Source organism: Orycteropus afer, unplaced genomic scaffold (genome assembly GCF_000298275.1).
Source record: "Orycteropus afer afer isolate SDZICR_OR568_19922 unplaced genomic scaffold, OryAfe1.0 scaffold00424, whole genome shotgun sequence".
Lineage (NCBI taxonomy): Eukaryota > Metazoa > Chordata > Mammalia > Tubulidentata > Orycteropodidae > Orycteropus > Orycteropus afer.
The window spans coordinates 788913-807121 of NW_006922011.1; the positions used below are offsets into that span (position 1 = coordinate 788913).

At 39.1% G+C, this 18209-nt stretch overlaps 1 protein-coding gene across 1 annotated transcript in view; it reads left to right on the forward strand.

Annotated features, from left to right (window-relative positions):
* Nucleotides 1–7943, forward strand: part of PSME4 (proteasome activator subunit 4) — a 129718-nt gene extending 121775 nt beyond the window's left edge. Inside the window, exons 44-47 of the mRNA XM_042782717.1 lie at nt 389–548; nt 4255–4417; nt 6609–6742; nt 7809–7943. Of these exons, the coding sequence (XP_042638651.1) occupies nt 389–548; nt 4255–4417; nt 6609–6742; nt 7809–7943 (592 nt within the window). The remainder of the gene's footprint in view (nt 1–388; nt 549–4254; nt 4418–6608; nt 6743–7808) is intronic.
* The last annotated feature ends 10266 nt before the right edge of the window (nt 7944–18209 follow it).

Consider the following 18209-nt stretch of genomic DNA (forward strand, 5'->3'; position numbering starts at 1 on the left):
CCCACCAGCCACTCCTCGGAAGGAAGGTTGGGCAATCCTACTTCCGTAGTGATACTGCCTCGGAAACCCAAGGAGGGGTCACTAGGAGTCGTGGCCGACTCGACAGCAAAAAACAACAATACAAAAACTATGTAGAGTCACTAATCATGAGTAGCTCTCTTCTAAAATTGTTCCTTTACCCTTAACCCTTTATATATTCTGAATAACTAACTTTACCTGAAATGGCCCATGCAACATTTTATATAGAAACAAATATAATGTGAGTTTGCCATAACTATACCTGTGAAAACAGAATTAAATTAAAATATTACAGTATTTGTGTGTATCGTCATTGTCAGTTATCTGATATTCTTGTCGGCGCTGTCTTCATCTTATTTGTTTCTTATTCACAGACAGCAAGAAGCAGTTCTTGGCATGCTAGATATACAGTACTGACCTACCTCCAGACCATGGTATTTTATAACCTCTTTATTTTCTTAAACAATGAAGATGCAGTTAAAGATATCAGGTGGCTGGTTATAAGTCTTTTGGAGGATGAACAATTAGAGGTAAAATTAAAGTTATACTAAATAGAAATTAAATAAATTTAAAGAAAAGAGCATGGTGCCTCTTTGGAAAAGTATCTGCATACTGATAAGATATAATGTATTCTTTTTGTCTATAAATTATTAAAAGTAACTTTAATTTTAACATAAACCTTACGTGAATAGTTTTGAGTCCCAATCATGATTTCCTGTAGTTTAATGGAAAAAACATTTGGCACCTTCTTATTGTGGTTTCTCTTTGCAGTTGGGAAGTAACTTTTGTGAACTAGAGTTTTTTCAATTTATGAAATTAGGCATGATGATACCCTACGTATCTTACTGATTTGGTAAGGGATTGCTGACATTGTACATGAAGGCACTTTGAAGAGAGTGAAATTCTACACATACATGCTGTTTTCCAGGAGACTTGATAGGATTATTGCCCCCTTTTGCTTTTCTTTTGTAGAGAAATTAAAGGTAATTTTTATGGTTGAGGTTACATTAATATTTTGTACAAAAAGATAATCTGTTACTTCAAATAGCCTTATATAAGCAAAGCATGTTGCAATAAATATGGAATAAGATATAGTTTAAATTGGCCTCAGTAAAGAAAATGCAGTTTTTGTGAAATTTTTACTTAAGGGCATTGAAAATAAATTGTATCAATAGAAAATTGGGAATGGAAACTTCTCCACCTTCCTAAGAGCCTATTTGATTTGCAATCCAGTTTCCTTGCATTCTAGAAAGGGGGTAGTGTGGTCTGATCCCTTGGGGACTCACAGATTAGTGATAATCACTTGAACAGGCTTTAATTAAAATTTTTTACAGCTATCTAAATTTTAAAAAACATTTCTTTCATATATATATATATATATATATATATATATATAAATTAAAAGGAAGGAAATCTTGAGTCAGTGTTTTCTTACTTTAATTGTTATAATACATGCATTAAAATTTACTGTTTTATGGAGCTTGTAGAATATTTTTATGTATTGTTTTTACATTTCCTTCCATGTTGTAGGCTTAAAACTTAGCTATTTCTTTAAACACAGTCAAGGAGCACTGGTGCTACAGTGGGTTAAGCAGTTCAGCTGCTAACTGAAAGTTCAGGAGTTTGAACCCACCAGCCTGTGCTATGGGAGAAAGATGTGGCAGCCTGCTTCCGTTAATCACAGCCTTGGAAACCTTCTGGGGCAGTTCTACCCTGTCTGTCTACCCTGTAATAGGCAGTTCTACCTATTACAAGTAAATATAGTATTACTATGAGTTGTAATTGACTCAACATTAGTTACTCTTAATTCTTTCTCAAACAGAAGTGTGTAATGATGGTAAGCAGTATGGGTGTGGTGTAACTAGTACTCCATATTTAGTTTTGTGTCACAGTTAGTTAGTATCTCTAAAAACGCCATAATATATTTTAGAAATCCAGCACTATATAAATCAAAAAACCCATTGCCATTGAATCGATTCTGACTCATAGCAACAGAGTATAGGACAGAGTAGAACTGCCCTATAAAGTTTCCAAGGCTGTAAATCTTTAAAGAAGCTGAATGTGCCTCATCTTTCTCCTGCAGAACAGCTGATGGGTTCAAACTACCGGCTTTTCATTTAGCAGCTGAGCAAGCACTTAACCACTGCACCACCAGAGCTCCTTTTGATACTGTATACTAGTAGTAATTAGCTAAATCGTAATTATGGTAGTATTGAAAGAAACCTTTACTGGATTTAAATGAAAATTTTTAGAAGTAGAGTGAGATAGCATTTTTATGGATGGAAAAGCTAGGTAAGCTAAGTATGTTCTTTTTCCTTAGCTTACCTTATCACATTCATTATAGATGTGTACAAACTGATCCTGGATTGAAATACACCAGATGTAAACCCTACTACTATCAAAGAAAATAATTCAGTTGGAGGTTTTGGTGTGATTTAGTTAATGTTTGGAGAAAAAGAAAAGTTTCTATCAATCAAGAATATATCCCAGATGTATTAAAGAAATAATTCTAGTAGAGAACCTAAGAGAAAATGGATTTGAATATTTATATGAACTTCTAGCAGGGATAACTATTTAACTACTTTTCAGACTAAAGAAAAGCATTGTAGCATAAAATCACCAAGACCATCTATGGAGTAGATAAGTGATGGCAATGGAATATATGTATAGTTAAACACAGCAAGCTTTAAGTAAGAGTCAGACCTCGCAATAATTAAACTAAAAACATTAAGACACTTTTTTAGTTATTCTTAATTTACTTCTTTCTCAAGCAAAAGTATGTAATGATGATAAGCGGTATTGGTGTGGTGTAAATAGTACTCCATATTTAGTTTTGTGTCACAGTTAGTAAGTATCTCTTGTGGGGAAAAAGACTGGTGACAGTAAAATGATTTACACCTTAAAATTTGTTAATCCCGGTTATTGGACTTGTCCTGAGAAAATACTTAGCAATATGGAAGAATATTTTGTAACGTAAGAAGTTTAATCAGTAGTTGAATATAAAAATAAATTTGTGGTATGTAAGCTTTGTAGAAAATAAAGCAAAACATTTTATAATGTATTTTATACAGTGGAATGAACAGTAGCAAAGAAAATGCCATGTACCTACATACATAGACTATACTGTAACAATGATGAAAAACAAACTTATGAAAAAACTTTTTGAAGGAAAGCAGAAAATTTTAAGTAAATTGTTGCATATCTTTATGAATATTTAGTAGAAATTTTTGTGATTTTTTTGCAATAACTTTTTATAGCTTTTTTTGGTCTTTCCAAAACTGAAATTCTTGTTTTAATTTGAAGTTGACTTTTATATGCTCTTCATTTAGTACTTGTATAACCTGTGCTTGTAGTCTGACAACAGCCTGTGGCATTCATAAGTAGATTTGATACAGATCTGTTAAAAATTAAAATTTCCACAATGTTAAATTTGTATATGAATTCATAAGCTTTATTTTTCAGTTCATGAATGGCTGCTGAAAGTGATTCAAAACAAAAGGGTTTTACAGTCACGGGTACACAGGGACAAGGAAACTATACCGGGCAAATTTCAAATCAACTGCCTGGTGGGCATTTTCCTTACTTGGGATCATGGGGAAATTTTGAACTGGGTTAAATAGAGCAGACAAGTCCTGATTGACTAGCTTAAGATTCCATTTTGGGGAGAGTTTTAGCTCCTGGGAAGGTCAGCCATTTACAGAAAATGGTAACCAGCTAGTTATGAGTTTGCTGATGTGGGGCTTAGTATAAATGACCCCATCTTGGGCCTAACATAGTGAGGTTAACAGACAACTTGGATATAAATCTCTGTGGTGTGTACCAGTGTGGAAATTGTGTATTGTTCTATATTGTTTAACAAAACAGCAGCAGTGGTTTTAAGAGAGCATCTAGGAAAAGAATGCCGTGATTCAGTACTGCCTTTTACAGTTACAGCACTGTTAAGAAGCACTGTCAGTCAGCAGTGGGAGATAAGTTACAGAGAAATAAATTTTTTCATAAAATAGTTAAACATTTACTTTCTTTTACCCTAATGCAGTGGCTTTTATCTATTTTGAGGCCACAGACCTTTTGAGAATATGATCAAATTGATCAAGAAGTTGCACAAAAGCATACACACAATTTTGGGCTCAAATTTCAGGAAACACCCCCCAGCTCAGGTCCCGTGCCAACCCCTCACCCTCTGTTATTCCCCCAGGCTTAAAATCTTTGCTCTAACAGAAGTGATTATCTCTACAGGTTCGAGAAATGGCTGCTACTACCTTAAGCGGTCTGTTACAGTGTAACTTCCTTACCATGGATAGTCCTATGCAGATTCATTTTGAGCAACTTTGCAAAACAAAACTACCCAAGAAACGAAAACGAGACCCTGGTTCTCTAGGAGATACCATTCCTTCTGCAGGTAACATTGCTGGTAGAAAGCACCCTTACCCTTTTGGAAATAAACCAGGCTTTTTCAGTTATTCAGTTAAGTTTGGGACTCTGCAGATAAGATCTGTAAGACCTAAGATTGAGATCATTACAAAGGAACCTGTACATTGCTTCATATTGTTGTTGTGTGCCGTCCAGAGCTACATTATAAGACAGAGTAGAACTGCCCTAGAATGTTTCCCGGCTGTAGACTAATGATAGGGATAATGATAGGGATAAATCAGAAAAGCCATTGCTTTATTAGTTATCACCAGGTCTTTCTCCCAAGTAGCTGCTGGTGGGTTCAAACTACAGACCTTTCATTTAGCAACTGAACACTTAGCCATTGAGCCAACAGAGCTCTTTTAACTGTGCATACAACTATTAAAATAAATCAAGACCCGCCCCACCATACACACACACCAAATAGCCTTATAAGGAGAAGCGTCTAGAATTCATTATTTTAGGGTATCTGAAAGATCTGTTTTTAGAATTTGTAACTTGTGTGTAGGTGTATGAAAAGAGAAACTCTTCAAATAAGCAGGTCAGTAATAATAGAACATACATGGAAAGATTATCAGCAAGTATGTGGCTTAATGAATTCACAGAAGTGTAAAGTGCTTGGAATATGAAGCTGTATAGTGAGTTTGAGGGACTTTGAGGCTGACCAAGAAAAAAACACATAACCATGAGGTAGCTTTGCATAGCAAGTTACTTACTGAGGCAGAGGCATTTACAGGTTCATGCAGGGAAGTGATACCCCACAGCTGGAGGTGTCAAAGGCAAAGGCAGGAAGCCACCAAAAGGGGAAGAGGACAGGAAAATCCCTAGGCTTATATGCATCTTATGCAGTGTTTCTCCTTCATCAAGATGGGAGTCTCTGGGTCAGAGAGTTCTGAAGAACAGCAGCATCCTAGGCTCCTTATAATAAGAGGATTTTATCTTATCTATGGCTGCCAGATGTTGGATGCAGTTTCAAGGGGTATATAAACCAGGCAGGTTCTAAGTGGCTAAAAATACGCTTATTTGTGGCTATTTTTAAATCAGTTCCATGTGTATAAATTTGAGTTTGGCACCTGCAAGCTTCTTTGGGGTCTTAATTATGCCATGTAGTTATCTAATAGCAAATGCAAATAAAATACTGTTCTACAATCTAGTATTTATTTTTAGGTCTTTGTTAAACCAAATGGCATTGTTTACTATTTTTTATGATCCTAAATTCCTTTTCCTTATGGTTTACTTCCCATCCTACATGCTTTGTATATACACGTAGAATGCACTTATTAAACACATACATAAATGCACCTTTATTAAGAAACAGTGAGAATTTGAAAGCACTTCAATGTAACTATGCCACTGAAGAAAGAGTAGAATGCACGCACATTGCAGTTCCAAGTTTTGAGAAAGGCAAATATTCCTCAGACATGAAATGTTTACCTAAAGAACTGATGCATACTAAATGGGATACTCACATCCAGTAAAATGCTGTTTAACTTTGATTGGAGATTGTTTTAGGAACTGAGGATGGCTAATGATAGGGATAAATCAGAAAAGCCATTGCTTTATTAGTTATAGCACATACTTGACATATTTCTGGCCTCGGTACAGTTATGCTCTCTGAAGGACAGCTGTGTGAAGGACAGCTGTAGGATGTCTTGATAAACTGAGTTCAGCTTCAAAATCATGTTTTTGATGTGTGTACACATAAAAACAAAAAACAAACTCACTGCCCTCAAGTCGATTTTGACTCATTGAGTCCCCTTTTTGGGTTTCCAAGGTGGTAAATCTTTATGGAAGTAGATTTCCCAGTCTTCCATGGAGTGGCTGGTGGGTTTGAACTGCCAACTTTCTGGTTAGCCTTAGGCAGTATGCCACCAGAGCTCCTTTGTGCACACATAGATTTTTATTTATATATATATATATATAACTATTGTAGAGAATATACGTTGCAGAGAATATACATAGCAAAACGTGCACCACTTCAGCAGTTTCTATATACAGCATATAGTGAGTGGTATTGGTTACATTCTTTGAGTTGTATAACCATTCTTACCTTCCTTTGTAGATTTATTTTATTTGAAGAAATTCACACTTTGAAAACAACTAGCATAACTGAAAACTAATTTATTTCACTGTAACAAGTACAATATATGTTTACACATGTATATTGATTTTCTTTGCAGAGTTGGTTAAACGCCATGCTGGGGTCCTAGGACTTGGTGCCTGTGTTCTTTCTAGTCCTTATGATGTTCCCACCTGGATGCCCCAGCTCCTTATGAATCTCAGTGCACATCTGAATGATCCTCAGCCTATTGAGGTAAAATTCTTGTTAGTTTCTTTATGTATATAAGATTAGTGATTTTTTTTTTTTTTTAAAGAAAACATTTATATTAATAATTTCTTCCATACTCTGAACCATCTCCAATAAAACTACTGCCTCTGCCAGAGCCACATCTCCTCAGTAATAAGTATTTGAATTTTGCAGAGACCTTGCAATCTTTTGGTAGCAAAGAAAGCACTATAGTTTCTCTTGCTCCTAGGCTGATGAAAGTAAAGTATTTTTAGTACTTTCAGTCAGAATAAACTTTATGCTTCTGTTTTCCTAGTATTTTGTATCTGGTAAATATCTCATCCTTATGGCACAGTGGTTAGGGTTTCAGCTGCTAATCAGAGGTCAGAGGTTTGAACCCACCAGCCACCCCATGGGAGAAAGATGTGGCAGTCTGCTTCTATAAAGATTTATAGCCTTGGAAACCCTATGGGCCAGTTCTGCTCTGTCCTATAGGGGTCACTATTAGTTGGAATTGGGATGGCAGTGCACATGGGTTTAATAATCTCATTAGAAGCTAACTTTAAACTGGAAATTGTTATGTTATTATTTACTAGTGAACACCTTGGGAGCTCTGGTAGCATAGTGGCTAAGGCACTTGACTGCTAACCAGAAGGCTGGCGGTTCAAACCCACCACCCACTCCTCGGAAGGAAGATGGGGCAATCTACTTCCATAGTGATACTGCCTCGGAAACCCAAGGAGGGGTCGTTATGAGTCAGGTCTGACTCGACAGCACATAACAACAACAACAACAAGTGAACACCTAAGTTAAACATTTCAGAAGACCAAAGACAAAGTTCCCTTTACCTTGGAAAACAGATGTAAATATGTACTGAAACTGGCTTAATAATGTGGACTGAGTGCTTATGTAGCTAGTAATTCAGAGAAGTGAATTTAGTGGTGTTGGGAAGTGAGATTGGCTTTTTGGTTTTGTAACACTCAGAAACATGTAAGATCTGAATCCTAGACAGGCTATTAGGTAGCTAAAGGCATCCTAAATATAACCTGAGTGTGCAGAGGGTTAAAATGTATCTGGGTTGCCTACTCTGCAGATGACTGTAAAAAAGACCTTATCCAATTTCCGAAGGACGCATCATGACAACTGGCAAGAACATAAACAGCAATTTACTGATGACCAGCTGCTTGTTCTCACCGATCTCCTTGTGTCACCATGCTATTATGCATAGAACAGGTAGGTCAGCAAAGTTCTGAGTTTAAAAAAGTCTGACATTCTTCAGGCAAATGTCATTCATTGGTTTGGTGACCAAGGAATGGGCATGTCATGAGTTTTTTTCTTTTTGCTAACATTCTTGAATGTCATTATTTGAAGATTTATATTTTTATTTATTTTTGAACATGACTTTGTAGGCCATGGCTTTTATATGGCTGATGGAAATCACTTCCCAGAGAATTTTTTCTTGCTGCTTTATATGTGAATTGATGTGATGGTGATGCTTTGGGGAATATAGTAGCCTGGAAATAGGTAAAAGAAAACAAGAAATCTTATTCTTATTTGCTCCATGAGTGACTCTTGGGAGTTTTGCGTTCCCAGAGGTCTCTGGGTTCTACACGTGTGTGAGATCATTTCATCTGGATTCTTAGCTACTTATTTACCCATTTTCTATTAATGAGGAAGGACCCAGAAACCTTTTTAATGAGATAGGAAGTTTAATTTATGGGTTTTTAGAGTTGAATGTCTTGTTGTCTAATTGAAATCTTTTTCCCCCCCCCTTTCTAATACAGATGAGTAGTCCTCACTTTGGGCTCTTTTCATCAAAAATTCCAGATCCTCAGGTTCCATCTATGGCGGCTTTCTGCAGGTTTTTCACCTCTGCCTCTGTTGAGCTCTCATCGTTTTGGTGGTTTCTGTGTTTCGTTTTATTGGTCTGTGTTCCACAGGTTTTTGGCTGCCATTTGATTTCCTAACTTGTCCAGAAATATTTCCAGAATATTGATCACTTTTCCTTTGAGGCATCAAACAAAGCCACAAAGTCTTAGACTAGAAATAATAACCCTATATGATCATGGTGTCCAAGACCAGACAGAGTCTAGAAACTCATTAAGAAACAGTTTACTTGGTATGGAGACTACCCGTCTGTAAACCAGGTCCTGTCATTTCATTCTTCTCAAACTCTTTTTGAATTTTTTCCAAATGGCTGTTGCATTTAGATGGTAGTAGGGCTATGGACTGTGAATCTGAAGTCTTTGAGAGCCTTGGGTCTCAAGATCCATGAAGAGAGAAGGAAAAGAGGGCAAGTCTCGAACATAACTAAGAACCTGCTAGTGTGCTAGACCAAGACACAGATTTGAAGTCTGTGTCTATGCGCTTCCCACAGACTGGAGTTTTTGGTGCTTAATAGAGCCAGTTGCTAAAAAATCGGGGGTTTGGTGAATAAATCTTTGATTGATTGATATGTGTGTAAACAATGTCTGATTTTAAAAATAAACAACAACAATAATAAAAGACCTGAGTGATTGATTTCTATCTGTATTCTTTACAAATACTGTTTGACTCTCTTTGAAAACTGTTAAACTTCATCTAAATGGAAGACTGCTGTGTTTGTGGAAATTCTGTAATTTTTTTTTCTTTCTTTCCATGCCAGCAGAATTGCTAAAAGACTGATAAGTCTTGATATTTAATTAATTTGTTTAATATATGTTACATAGCTGTACAAGACTGTATAAACTATAGAGAGAGAATTGGCAAGACTATGTACAGATTGCAACTTTTACACACCATTGTGTAATTAATTTGTAAAGATTCACATGTAGCTCTTTATTATAGTGGTTTTGGCTTTTGTACCAAATGAATGCCTCTTTTTTTTTTTTTTTGGTGATTTTAAATTATTTTCTTTATCTTTTCATGTTACAAAAGCTGACGTGTGGGTTTCTGTTTGAGTTCATTTATTGTTAGAATGTCTGGATTTTTATCTATCTTTTTTTGCAGGCATCTCTAAATGCTAACACCACATGTTTGCCTATGAAAATTTATAGAATGCAAGGTACCTTCTAGGTTGAGATAATTCACAAATTGATGAATGTCATCTTACAACACACCCTGTATAGTCTTCCTTAAAGGAACACTACAGTATATTTTTCAGTATCTACCTGCTGAATGACTCAAATACAGACCTAAGCACAGTAATGGTCCTGGTACAGTATTTAAGTGTCAGCATACACAAGCATATCCCTGTATAGAGTAGTGCCAAACTTACTTCAGTTGTGTACCTAGTTTAAAACCCAATAAATGGATTGTTTTTAACACCTGGCTTTTGTCTTCATTAAGAGGAGAAGACAGAATGCTGTGATTCTTGTGCAGCCAGAGAGCTGGATCCCTGAATTATGTCTTCTGACACCCAAATGTGTTGTTTAGATCTGCCATTTGCTATAGTAGCTGTTAGACATTTGACTTGTTACGTTTAAATGAGATAAAATTAAAAATGCTGTCCTTCAGTCTAGCCGCATTTCAAGTGCGTATTAGCCATGGCGAGTGGTTACCACATTAAGCAGGACTGATGAATGCTACCATCATCACAGAACATTCTGTTGGGCAGCAAGCAGTACTCGTCTAGATGGTCGATTCTCAAACTGGTGTGCCGAAGAATCACTTGGGGATTTTGTTAAAAGTCCAAATTCTGATTCATGCTCCCAGTTCATAATAATTAGTACTGCTGGTCCTAGGGCCACACTTGTACTGAGGCTTTATGTTATATTGACCACTTAACCTTTTCTAACCTGTGTGGAACCATGCCTTACCAGTGGCTCGTAAACTGGGTACTTTATAAGCAGAATTACGTTGAGCAGACCCCAGGCATCAGTATATTTTAAAAGCTCCATGAATTTCTTAACATTCTTTCCATGTGATTCTGATGGCAAGTTTTAGACATTGCTTATTGACTTAGTATTTCTTCCAGTCAGGTTATATCGTGAACTAGGGGATGATTTAAATTTCCTACCAGTGGCCTCTAATAAAAGGAAGGAAGGAAAAGAAAGATCTGAATAGCTACTGTTGTCTAAGATGATTCTTACAGACATAGCAGCAACACTCTTACGGGAAAGCAGTACAATGTGCTTGAGTGGTGATAGACTGTTATTTGGAATTTGAAAGCTGAATTTAAAATATCTGTTATAAATTGATTGGACATGAGTCAGTGTAGATTTCCTTGGTTGGTGGGAGGTAATGAGAAAGCCTCCTATGTCTTTTTTTTTTTGGTGATTAGGGTGAAAATTTACAGAGCAAATTCAGTTTCCATACAGCAGCTCACGTACACTTTGTCTCATAACATTGACCACAATTTACCCCAATGCAACAGCTCCCCTCCCACTTCCTTCAGATAGTTACCTCTTCCCTGTGTCCATCCCTCCATGCACTCCTGTCCCCTGAGCTGTATCCTTGTGCATAAACAGCCCTTCTTTCTCCCATGATTTTTCTCTCCAGGGAGTGTATCTACCTCAGGTAAATGTTCAACTCATATGCCTATCTTTTGTTTGGCTGGAAGCCACAAGTGTGGGTTCAATTCTAGACCTGAAGGGCAGCTAGGGGCCATAGTCTCAGTGGTTCCACCAGGCTCTATCAGCTATGTCCTTTTTTCAGGTTAGAAAAAAAACATAAATCATCTTTTAAAAAGTGGCTCTTTTTAAATTTAAAAAAAAAAAACTTTGCACATTTTTTGAAATTTAGGAGGAAAATTTACCCACCTGTTGCACAAGATTGAAAGTTTAGATGCAAAAAAGAAAACCCCAAAATTATAAATGGGGTAATGAAATAGCTCTATTCAAATATTTGAAATACTGATGCATGCATTGGCTGTGCCAAGTCATTTAAATTGCAGGACAATTTTGGTGATTTGTAGTGTGGCCAGAAAGGACCAATGAGGAGTTTTATTTTGTTGGGAAAAATATCTTTTTCTACATACTCTTCATGATTTTTTTGTACACTTCTGTCTTGTTACTATATTGTATATGTTTTTATTCCCCCACTGTGAACATCAGTTGTATTCAATTTTCTCCACTACAAATTACATTGCAGTGGACATTTTCGTACCTTCATGTTTAAAACATTTTTGTTGAAGTATTTCCTTAGGGTAAATTCTGAGAAGTGAGATTTCTGGGTCAAGAATAGTCAGCCCAGAAGGTTTTAGTCACTTCTTGGTCACAGCCAGCTAGCTACCCAGAGTGACCGAGTAGTTGAACCGGTGGGCTTGGGACCATAGTCTCAGGGGACATCAAGCTTAATTGGCTTAACATACTACACAAAACACTGTTTTGCCTCCTACTTGGGCGAGTAGTGACTGGGATCTTACAAGCTTGCAAGCAGCCATCTAGATGCAACAATGGGTCTCTCCTTGTCCAGAGCAAAGAAGAATGAAGAAAACCAAAGATTCATGGAAACAGTTAGTCCTAGTGACTGGTACACCATGTGATCCGCAGTCTATATGACTATGAGACCGGAAGAACTAGATGGTGCCCGGCTACCACTGTCAAACACTTGGAGGGAGATCTATGTAGGAGATCCTGTATAGAGAGGGAGAACAGTGTGGAACAAACCTCAAAATCATTTGGAGAAAAAAGAAGAGGGGGGCCAGGTTTGCTGATCTGGCAGAGCCTGGTGGAACCCCTGAGACTCTGGCCCCTAGCAGCTCTTCAGGTCTGGAATTGAACCCACACCTGTGGCTTCCAGCCAAACAAAAAGACAGGCATGTGAGTTGAACATATTTACCGGAGGTAGATACACTCCTTGGAGAGAACAATCATGGGAGAGAGAACAATCATGGGAGATAGAAGGGCTGCTTATGCACAGGGAGACAGCTGGGGGGGGGCAGGAGTGCATGGAGGGATGGACACAGGGAAGAGGTAACTATCAGGAGGAAGTGGGAGGGGAGCTGTTGCATTGGGGTAAATTGTAGTCAATGTCATGAGACAAAGTGTGAGGTGTTGTATGGGAAGTGAATTTGCTGTGCAAATTTTCACCCAAATCACAATTAAAGAAAACCACAGGAAAAGAGAAATGTTAATGACAATATTTGAATAATAATAGTAGTAGTAGTAGTAATAGTGTGTGTGGGGGGAATAGTCAGCCCCAGGTGACTATGTGTTTATTTGCAGATAGTCTTTTTTTTTTTTTTTTTAAAAAACTACTAATCCAATTTGTCACTCTTAGCTGGTCAGTTTTTAAGACATAATTTGAGTAGAAGGAGTTTTAGCCCTACTAATAAGTAGCTCTAGGAGCTCAGGTAGTGAAGTGCCTAAGGCACTTGACTGCTAACCAGAAGGCTGGCGGTTCAAACCCACCAGCCACTCCTCGGAAGTTTGGGCAATCTACTTCTGTAGTGATACCGCCTCGGAAACCCAAGGAGGGGTTGCTGTGAGTCATGTCTGACTCACTGGCACCCAACAACAACAACAAATAACTAGCTCTGGAATTTGGGTAAGTCGTCTTTGATTTCCTCTTCTAGCTTTCTCAAATCCTTCACAACTTGTGATTTGCTTCCCACCCCCCCATGGGGTAATTTCTCCTGTAGGTCTAATTGCTGCCTGCAATCTAGCCCCAGAGTATCTTGATCTCTTCTACTATCATATGTCCAAATACCTAGAAATGAGCTGCCAATTAGATTTGCAGTAGCTAAATCATATGGAGAGCCATTTAATTTTGATCAGAGTTTCTGGTCTTAATGCTAACAGATACCTTTCTCTTGATTATTTCTAGGGCCCGAGATCCCATTACACAACATATACTAGAACTGCTGTGTTGCAGGTAGTTGGGGAGTGAAGGATAAGTTATGGGAATTGGAGAAATTTCTTGAAGTTATTTCTAAACAATTACTGATAGCATAGTCAACCGTTGGACTGAGTATCTACTTCATAAATTATCCAGTTCTCTTACTTTTCTCTTGATAAAAGCATATGGAACTAAGAAAAATATAGACATAAATTATTGGGTTATTTGTTGGTAGTTCTGTTTAACTAAAGATTAAAAATATTCAGCCAAAGAGGATTTAAATAGTAACAGTTCCACAAAGTATTTTATCAAAGGGCATTAAAATTTCGTTCACTGGCTCTGCTGTTAAGTGGCTGTTGAGTTGATTCTGACTCATGATATCACATACGTTAGAGAGTAGAACTGTGCTCCATAGAATTTTCAATGGCTGGTTTTTCTTTTGGTTAGAGGGAGATAACTTCTTGACCACCCAGTGACTCCAAGGTTAGATTCTGGGATCCAAGTTTTGTACCTAGAATAGCAAACATAGGAATGTGGTAGTCTGCTTTCTTAAAGATTACAGCCTTGGAAACCATGTGGCAAAGTTATATTCTGTCCTATTGGGTAGTTGAGTCCGAATCCACTGGACAGCAGCGCTTGAGTGTTTTTGTTTTTAATGGGCTTTAGAATAATGAGAAGGATGGTGGCTTTTTGTGTTCTTGCTTGATAGAATTAGACTAGCTGCATACATAAATAAATAAGGTGATTTAGTGTCCATGATTTCTTCTCTTGGGTATCTTATTTGCTTATATGGCTAGTTTCTTCTTTATTTGCATTAGCTTCCCTGAAGCACCGCCACCACCACCACGACGTTTTCTCAGCAAATTCATGAACATTTTCAGAGAGCTGTAATTCTCGTATGGAAGCGGACAGCCACATCTTTCTCCCGAAAAGAAGTTGGCGAGTTCCAAGAGCCGACATTTTGGTTCGCAGCCGAGCGCTTAACCACTGCGCGACCAAGGCTCCTTTTTCAGAGTTTAGGAGAGGAAAAAAATGTGTAGCTCTTTTAATTTACATAAAGTTGATATTCAAATTATGTTACAATGACTTGATATGCAGATTCTCTATATAAAGTTCCAAACTGAACGATGACTCCAATTTTGGAGGAAAAAAATAGCCACTGCAGCCTCGTGAAGAACTAGGCCCTTTGAAAGCACAGGGAATGGGGGTTAGGTGGGAGGGCCTCGGGCCCCTCGGAGACAGACTTTGAGCCTGACAGCCCCAATCGTTCGTCTCCACTCTAAACCTAAAGCGAAGGCCTCGAAGGGTCTTGGTGTGCCACCGTGCCATAACTACTACTTCCTACCCACTCTGGCTTGCCCCTTTCTAATTCCCTTGTACTTTAGCTGTTGCTTTCTTCAGGGATCCCAAATTCCAAAGACGCCAGCATGAGATGCATTCTCTCACGCTCTGCTCCAGCGCCCCTTGCGTGGCTCCTGGGCCGAGGGAGCGCGGCCGGGGTCTCGCGGGGGCAGAAGCCCGGGCGCTAGGGAGGGGCGGGCGCCGAGCCCTGAGGGTCTGGCCGGGGGGGCGGCGCGCTCAGCATCTCGGTGACTGCGCCTCTGCGCCCCCGTCTCGCCGCGGCTCCGGGGATGCGCGGAGGCGGCGACGGCGATGGCGATGATGCCTCTAGCCCAGCATTATCCCGGGCAGCGGGCAGAGCTGGGGTTCGGGCTGCAAAATGGAGGAGGAGGGGCGGCGCTGCGGCCACCCGGCAGGTGAGAGGCCGAGGGCCCCTGAGGAGCAGACCCCGAGGGGACGAGGATGGCTGGACCCGGGAGGCCGGAGGATTCGCGAGGAACGCTCCTGCCAGAGTCCAGGCCTGGCCGCTGCGCACCTGCGCTCCCCGGCGGCCTGCAGGGAAGGCAGTCTGTCCTTGTCTGCCCGCCGGGCTCGGCTGGCCCGCGGAGCCCCCACCTACCGCCCAGGCACTGGCTAAGTCTTGACCTTATCAACCCTCTGCCGATTCTTATGTAAAATCCCCAGTTCCGGCCTAGGCTCTCCCTACCACCCACCACCTCTCATCCAGCCCGAAGGATCCTGCCCATCTCCATCCCCTTGCGGGGATCGCCCCCTTCTCCCCTGACCGTCACCTCTTTCCTTGGCTGAATCCTCACGCAGGTCCTCAGGCCGGGGTCTCCATAGCCGCCCCATCCTCAGCATCTCGACCCGGCTTCACCTGTGTATAAAGATTAAGGGTTCTGGAATCATGAATCGGGCTTGAATCTTAGTGACCTTGGGCAAGTTATCTAACCTCTCTGGGGTTTTCCTCAAGACTATGAGAATAAATGACATGAGACAAAGTATATTATGTGAACTGCTGTATGAAAAGTGAATTTACTCTGTAAATCTTCACCCAAATCAAACAAATTAAAAAAAAAAAAAAAAAGTCTGCCACCACTGTGGCTTTTATCCCTAAAAAAAAAGACTATGAGAATAATTATAATACAGTATACTTAGCGTTTGTGGCTTTGAAAATGCCTATGATCTAGAAACTGAAGACATTATGAGAAAAAAAAAATGGCTTAGAAAGATCCAAATTATAAATTGATATGTAAAGCCCATATAATGTTTTTATCGTGAATCTTAATGAGAAATAATTGGCACTTTAGAATAAATTTTCATTTACTATTCTTTGATTTCTAGTTACTTCAGGATTCCTCCTGCTCAGTTCCAGTAAGAATTCATTCTTACTGTGGCTCATAATGCATGCCTAAATCTGGTGTTCCGACCAGTTTTCAGTGCCTTTCTGATTTTATGGTTTTAATCCCATCTTCTCCCAGGACCTATTTATGGTCCCAGAGCTAAACAGTAGCATGTATGCTTGTATTGAGAATACTTTGGCTACCTTTGATGTTTAGGAGTTCTGGAAGCATAGTGCCTCAGGCATTGACTGCTAACCAGAGGGCTGGCGGTTCAAACCCACCAGCCACTCCTCGGAAGGAAGATGGGGCAACCTACTTCCGTAGTGATACTGCCTTGCAAACCCTATGAGTCGGGTCTGAATCGAAGGCACATAACACCACCTTTGATATTTAAGAGTAGCAAATAGATACTGATTTACTCCTCTCTCCAAACAGTTTTATAGTCTGGCCGTCATTAGTCCGTTTCAACTTAGGATCTCAACCTTCTCTTTCCTAACAGTCTCAGTAGTTAGTCCTGAAACCTGACTTTACTTCCTCCCCACCCCACTTCCTTTATTGTCCCTGAAGTTTCTCTGACAAAACCTTTACTTTCTATTCTGCCTTCTGCTTTTCCTCCCATTTCTCTTCCCAGTTCCTGGCCTCTTTTTTTTTCTCTCTAGTTTTCCTGATAAGAGTGATTTATAATTGCATTATACTGAAACCATAATTATCAAGCTTGCCAAAAAGATAAACAGAAGTGTGTGTGTGTGTATGTGTGTATAATTTTGGGTTCAGAAACTTCATTTGGGAAGGGATTGAAATACCTACTTTGCAATCCTTTACTATGAAAATAAAAATAAGTTTGATAACATCCATAGTCTAAACCCCACCTAATCAATTATTTAAAAAAAACAACAACAACAACAACAACACTGCAATCAAGTCAATTCCAACTGGTAGAGACCTTACAGGACAGAGTAGAACTGCCCCCCATAAGCTTTCCAAGGCCTTTAAATCTTTAAAAGCTTTACAGAAGCAGACTGCTTCATCGTTCTCCCGCATAGCAGCTGGGGGTTCAAATCCCGATCCTTTTGGTCAGCAGCCAAATGCCTTCACCACTGTGCCACGAAAGCTTCTCCAGTAAATTATCCCAAACCCATTGCCACTGAGTTGATTCTGACTCATAGCAACCCCTTTGGGTTTCCTGAGGTGGTAAATCCAGTAAATTATAGTTATTGTAATTGTCTTTTGACCTGGGAATCCCTCCCTTGGTTTCTTTGCTATTCTGTTCAATATAGTGGTAAAGAGTGCAGGCTTTGGAGAGTAAGTGTTGTTGTTGTTATGTGCCATCAAGTCAGAGTAGGTATCACTAAGGATAGTAGATTGCCCAACCTTCCTTCTGGGGAGTGGCTGATGGTTTTGAACCGCCAGCCTTCTGGTTAGCAGTCAAGTGCCTTAGGCACTATGCTACCAGAGTCCTGGAGGGTAAGTGGGTAAATTCAAATCTCTACCACTGTAAGTTAGGTGATCTCACTCTGACTCCATTTCCTCATCTGTAAAATGGAGGTAAGTTATGTTACCTATGTCAGAGTTGTGAGATTAAATAATAAATATTTTGGAGTATTGAGAATAGTGCCTGCTACATCAAGAGCACTTGATAAAGTTAATATAATCATAATGACACTGATAATTATATTGAAATTATTTTCTCCTAGCCTGGACTTCTCATTTATTATTTTTTAATTTTTTGAAAAATTTAAAATATTGAAAAATTCTAACTGTACAGGAAATGAAAGTTGCCTTTCAGCTCCCCCGAATCCTCTTTTTTTCCTCCTGCCTCTTACTCTTGACTAATGTTAATGCCTAATTATTTTCTTTTCCCCTTGATACCCCATTTTCAAATATCTCTTAGCCTGGGGGGGTCTTCATAACTTCTAATATCCCACTCATCCATTATCACCCATTGACTCTATAATTGTCATAGCATCCTAATGACTCTTCATCCTTCCAATTTTCCCAGACCAAACTCCTGCCTCCTCTTTCACCCTTCTTCATTTCCTTCCTTCCAGAGA